The sequence below is a fragment of the Limulus polyphemus genome, unplaced genomic scaffold (assembly GCF_000517525.1).
Source record: "Limulus polyphemus unplaced genomic scaffold, Limulus_polyphemus-2.1.2 Scaffold532, whole genome shotgun sequence".
In the NCBI taxonomy this organism is placed as follows: Eukaryota; Metazoa; Arthropoda; class Merostomata; order Xiphosura; family Limulidae; genus Limulus; species Limulus polyphemus.
Window position 1 is genome coordinate 178,319 of NW_013666142.1, and position 5,860 is coordinate 184,178.

The 5,860-nt window shown below is 34.8% G+C and overlaps 1 protein-coding gene across 6 annotated transcripts in view; it reads right to left on the reverse strand.

Annotated features, from left to right (window-relative positions):
* Window positions 1-5,860, reverse strand: part of LOC106458905 (cleavage and polyadenylation specificity factor subunit 6-like) — an 82,698-nt gene that overhangs the window by 60,631 nt on the left and 16,207 nt on the right. For all 6 annotated transcript variants that reach the window (XM_022385276.1, XM_022385278.1, XM_022385277.1 and 3 more), the window contains exon 3: window positions 3,970-4,056. In XM_022385276.1, the coding sequence (XP_022240984.1) occupies window positions 3,970-4,056 (87 nt within the window). The remainder of the gene's footprint in view (window positions 1-3,969; window positions 4,057-5,860) is intronic.

The window sequence follows — 5,860 nt, forward strand, 5'->3', positions numbered from 1 at the left end:
AAGGGTTAGGTTCCGTACCACCAACTTTAGTTCCGTCGGTAGGGAGTACTTCCATACCTAACGAAGTTAAGGTACGAAACGAAGAGAGAAGAACGAGAGAGAGAGAGAGAGGTGACAAATCTGATATGAAGAGACATAACAAAAAGCCTGTAAGCATCCATATCTAGGGAAGAACATACCAACCATAAGAAAGGACAAACTCGCCCATTAAGGATAGGGGGAAAAGAGAGGTTCCCAGGGTGGAACAGATGATGATGGGGACCCCAAAAGGGAGAAGTCCATGATAAGTAACACTGAATAGCCAGAACAGGACACAAGAGAGAAAGTATAGTTGCATTCCCAAGTAGTAGAAGTCTTAGGAAGTAAAGACTGGACCAGGTAAAGAAGTATTTAAGTGCAGTGGAAGAGGGTGTGAAAAGCATCAACAGCACAGACATCCAAAAAATGGCAGCCACAGGTGAAAAGAAGAAATATGTATTGAGAGAAAGGTGGTACAAAGAACGAGAAGCCAACAGCTTGAACCGGGCATATATGAGAGTGTACAAAATTACATTAAGGTCCCAGTTAGGTATGGGAGTCAGGCGAGGAGGTTGGTGAAGAAGGAAGGAGTGGAACAGGGTGGAGAGGACAGGGGAAGAAAACATCCTGTGGTACTGGGAAAAGTGAAATATAGTAGACAAATGTCACCTGATAACTAGCAATGGCAGAGAGTGACAAATCATGATCAAACAGCCAAGGCAGAAAGGTGGTTCACAAAAGGATGACGAGGAGGAAAGGAGTGGCAGATGGACTAACAACGAAAGACTTGCCACTTTCATTGACAGGCATAGTGGAAGGGCAATAGAGATGTTACAACAAGAAGGCTATACAAATCAGATCCAATGGGCAATGGACCTGACAAATCCTACTCCTAAGGATGGAGGGACAACGTCCCTTGCTGAGAAAGGGGCATGTGAGGTTGAACCAATAGAAGGGACACTGAGTAAAAGAACAAGGGGCTCTAGATGGAAAGCAAAGAAGCAGAAAAAACCAAGGCTAAAATGGCCAAAAAGGCACCATCAAGGAGTGTCACATGTCAAAGCAAGAACCCAAAATAATAGGCAAAGAAAAGGATAGGCATATATAAAAATGTGAGTCCAGTCCTGGTTGAGAGCATCAACAGCCAGAATTAAAAGGTAAGAAACAGGGAACAGAAGAGAAGACTACTCCATGTGTAGAACCAGGTCTGACCAATAAAAGCAGTCTGACACTAGGTTCATTCTCCTGTCACAAGACAGGCAACAAGACAAACCCAATGTGAATGAGCCCAGAAGAGTTTGTCAATTGCCTTAAAGCAAAGGGTTCTGGAATGGGTACCTTCTTGATGGATTATGTATGAAATGACCGTGGAATTGTCAGAATGGATAATTACCATTTAATCCACCAAAAGGGGCAGGAAATGGGAACATGTCTTTAGCAAAAAGTTTGAACACGATATGTGGAGTGAACACTTATTCTATATCCAATGCCAGAAGTCATGTCATCACTCAGAGAAGTGTCCCAATCTGAGAGGGAAGCATTGGTGAAGAGACAGAGATTATCTGGGGAATGTTAAAAGAATGTCAGAAGTAGTATTGGCATAGTCTAGCCACCATAACAATTCCTTGAGTAAAGGAGAGGGGAGGTACATAATCAAGAACAAAGAATCCTGAGAAAGACACCAGAGAGTAAAGAAATTCTACATCGTAAATTGTGGAACAACAATAAATCATTTGATAGACAATAGGTCAACTACCAATATTTTTGGTGACCACAAACAGAACAAGGTTAAGAACATGGGGAAGTGTTGTATTACCCTCTCAATGGCATGGTTGGCAAAAGGATCTGATATCGCATCCTCGACATGCCAAAGAAAAGACTGGGTTAGAGGAAGGTCTGGAAGGTGGAACAAGAAGGTTAGAGACACACCAACCAGAACGAGGAACAAAAGTTGAAGAGCAAGATTGTGAAAGGTGAGAAACCAGAGAAACAGAGTGTTCAACGGGTCAGAAATACTACTGAATACTTCACATCAAAGAAATGGAACCTGACAGAGATCATGCAGATAAGAAGTAGGTAGGCATATATTAGTAAGGAGAGTATCCCAACCCAAAAAAAAGTCCCAACAGCAGAAGAACCAACTGAGCATGGATAGGGCAGAAATGGTATGAGCCAGCATGATAAAAAGAAGGGAATTAACCTCCCCTGAAAACCCTTCTGGAGCACAATGAAACACCCCAGACATAGAGGATGGTGACAAAAAGATGAAGACATAAAACTGGACACTAGAGAGTGAATCAGAAGAGACAACGTGTACACTCCCCAAAATCCCAAAAACTGAGTTTAGAAAAGGGAAGGAAAAACAGTTGTAAGCTAAAACATGAAAATCAAGGAGGTGAGAAGGACAAGACATGTGGGTATGGGTGCAAAGCTATTTAAGAAAGGAATCAGCATGAATCCAAGTGTCATCCAAGGGAGGAAATACTAAACAATTCAGAGGATTAGGATCATGAAGCAAAAACTGAGAAAAATTGAAAGAGAAAGAAAAAAGAACATACATGAGAAAATCAATCCTAAAATAGTATAGAAGTTTGAGGATTTACCTCAACAGGTAGGTAGGTACCCAAAGCAAATTCTGATGAAAGAAACTGATGTCCAAATTCATATTCACCCTGGTCAATCACAAAGTGAGGGGAAGGGAAGTTAGCCAAATGGACAGTACTAGAAGGTCCAGCATGCATGAAAGATACCATAACACACTTTACAATGGCAGTAACATCCTCAACAGGCTTATCAAAGACACTGTAGACATAGAGCCTGTGCATGTAACATCGTCACTCATATAGAACAAAGTTGAAGTCACTGTAACTTGAGAATTCAAGATAAGAATCAAAACCTTTGAAACAAAAACCAAAGAAAATTAAAATCAAAGTTTCATAAACAAATGCAACGAGAATTTTAAACAGGTCTGTTGAATGTAACGCTGAGGAAAAAAATGCAGTTATTGTGAGTGCAAGTGCATAGGGGGAATTACTGCTCATGGAGGTGAAGAACTATTGACACATGATGTCATCATTGTGGAGAAGTTGTTGCAATTTACATTAAACCCATGAATTTGGAGGGAGTTAGCTCAAGGCTAGTGGCATGCAAATCACAAAGGCAGACATGTCAGGGAAATAATATTTCTATGTATAGAGGAGAGTTATTGTCTCGGAAAGTACTGTTCTTGAAGATTAAGTTTAAACGGCAGCTCAAAATACATCACACGAAAAGCTATGGAATCACCTTACAGTTGCAAATCCATGATCCTTGGTTTTATTATTTTGTTAATCTAACACAGTTGTAATTAATGGAAAAAGAAAACTATATAAGCTTACAAACTTAGTTGATTTTGAATAATAGTGGAAAATAAAGTAAAACATAAATGGGATGGCAATGCCCCTTATATCCTACTATTGTGGCAGTATGCAACCCTATAAAGCTTAAAAACAATTCACACACAATACTAAACTGTCAATTATTTCTAATGGTGTCAAGAGTAAAGTCTGTGTCTTAAAGTGATGAGGATGTGATAAGTAATGACAATTTACTACAGCTAAAGTTAGTTAACTTTAGATTTTCTTATCCTTAAATGACAAGAAGTAAGGACTAAAGTTATATCATTAATAATTTCTGATCATAAGAAAAGAAAATATACATTACATCAAACCCATTTTATGTAACAAAATGATAAAAATATAATTTCATAAATAAATAAATAAAAATTGCAACCTATAATGATTAGAATAAAATGAATCATCAGTTGTGTACCCTCCAAAATAAAGAAAATCTTTGTTCCTATTTCAATAATATCAAGGTTTAGTCAACTTAGAAAATTTAAGTTACTCCTCAATCCCTATACTATGTCAACAATGCAAATTAATAGTCATTTAAACATTCAAGTTAATGTACCTCATCAGGGTGTCCCATATCTCCTGTAGAGGCTGTGATAACATCATCATAAAGATCAACATTTGAATCATGGTTGTATTCCCCTTCCTAAAAACAGTAAACATGTAATTTAAATTTAATCACATATAAACGTTAACTTACTTAAATTAATTAGACAAAAAGTGTGATGTATCTCTTCAAAATCTGCATCTATAGCACTGAAAACTAATTCAAATATAACCTAAATGATTCAATGGAGGGAAGTCTAGTATAAATAAATTAATACCATCTTTAAAATTTCTTTTAAAAAAATCCCTTTGTAATTAAAATACATAAAGCTTATTTATATAAAAACAGAAAATTTCATGAATCTTCAAAGAGTTCATATAGGCTGCCTAGATACCTATAAATTCCAGAATTTTTCAATGTCCAATTTTAAATGTTTTCAAAGACCTTTTTTTTTTTTCAAACTAATGTTAAATTAGTGGTAAATGATAATGAAATTGTAGAAACATCTCAAAAGAAAATTTTCTATTCATGACAAAAACACATTTTTAAAAACTTTTAGCAAACGTTACAAGTTTTTGTACACAGTATTTTTACTGAAGATTTGTCTATGAATACATGGAGCCAGTGTGTGTGAATCAGGCTCTGACTGGTCTGAGTGCAAGGTGATTTTTATTTCAAGATTAAAGATACTTTTTCATCTCAGTTTTCAAATTTCTTTTCTTAACTTCTTCTAGATGAATATAAACATTTTTTTCAATAAAACTTCAATTTATTAGTTATTCTCTTTATGTTAACACTAAATGTACTCACTCAATTTGACTGACCTTGTAACTATCACTAAAAAAGAAAAAACAAAATCTAAATAAAATTAAATTACTCTTTCTTTCTAGGATGATTGCAGATTATAACAGAAAATTAAAACTATTTATCCTAAACAGCTTAAGACTGGTACAGTTTAAATCTATTTTTATTGTTTCATTTCTCTTTGAACCTTGTCTAAATTAATGATCCTGTGACACAAGCTGTAAATCACATTGTGAATATATACCTGAAACTACCATATTAAATGACAATGCATGAGCTACTCATGAGAATACTCTGTGAAAAAAATAAATTTTTTTAATCAGCTAACCTAATATTAACTAGCAAGTTCCTAATTTTTACATTTTAGTTACTTTTATAACACATATAAAACAAAAAATTTAACACGAACATTTGGCCTTGTTTTTTTCTTATTATCAGCCTGCTGATGAAACTTAGCCTACATTTTGGTAATGATGGTGTTTATTTACTTCAAATATGCACTTAAAAACATGATATAACTACCACAAAGCAAACAATGTCTTATAATTATTACAGTTTAACTCACTTTCTAAGTTGAGATAAAGTGCCTTAAAATAATTTTTTAGTTGATCGATCTGAATTCAGCAACAGCAACTTCCAACATGCAGCGAAATAACCAAAATTATCTTCTGGGTACAAGAGTTAAACTTTGTCTTTCTATTTGTTATAAATGATGTAATAGTAAATATTAGACAATCATCAGAAATTTGTGGAAGAAAGAATATTATAAGAGGGCATAAGTGGTTTCAACTTCATGGTTTTTATCTCTAAGAAAAGCAGATTGAAGTTATAAAAAATGAATAACATTATACTATAATGAGTCATTTATGTTAAACTCAGGAACTCAAAGAGGGGCGACAATAAACAGAAAAATGGGCAAATGGGAGGAGAACATATGTCGTATTAGAAATACATGGGGAAATTTAGAATTTATATAAATATTTTCTTTTGAAATTTAACCTTATATAATATTAAAATTTGATTTATTAACTACATTTTGATGTCAAGTTTAATTGTATACGTTAATGAGGATAGTAGCTTAGTTACATTTTGATTGTAA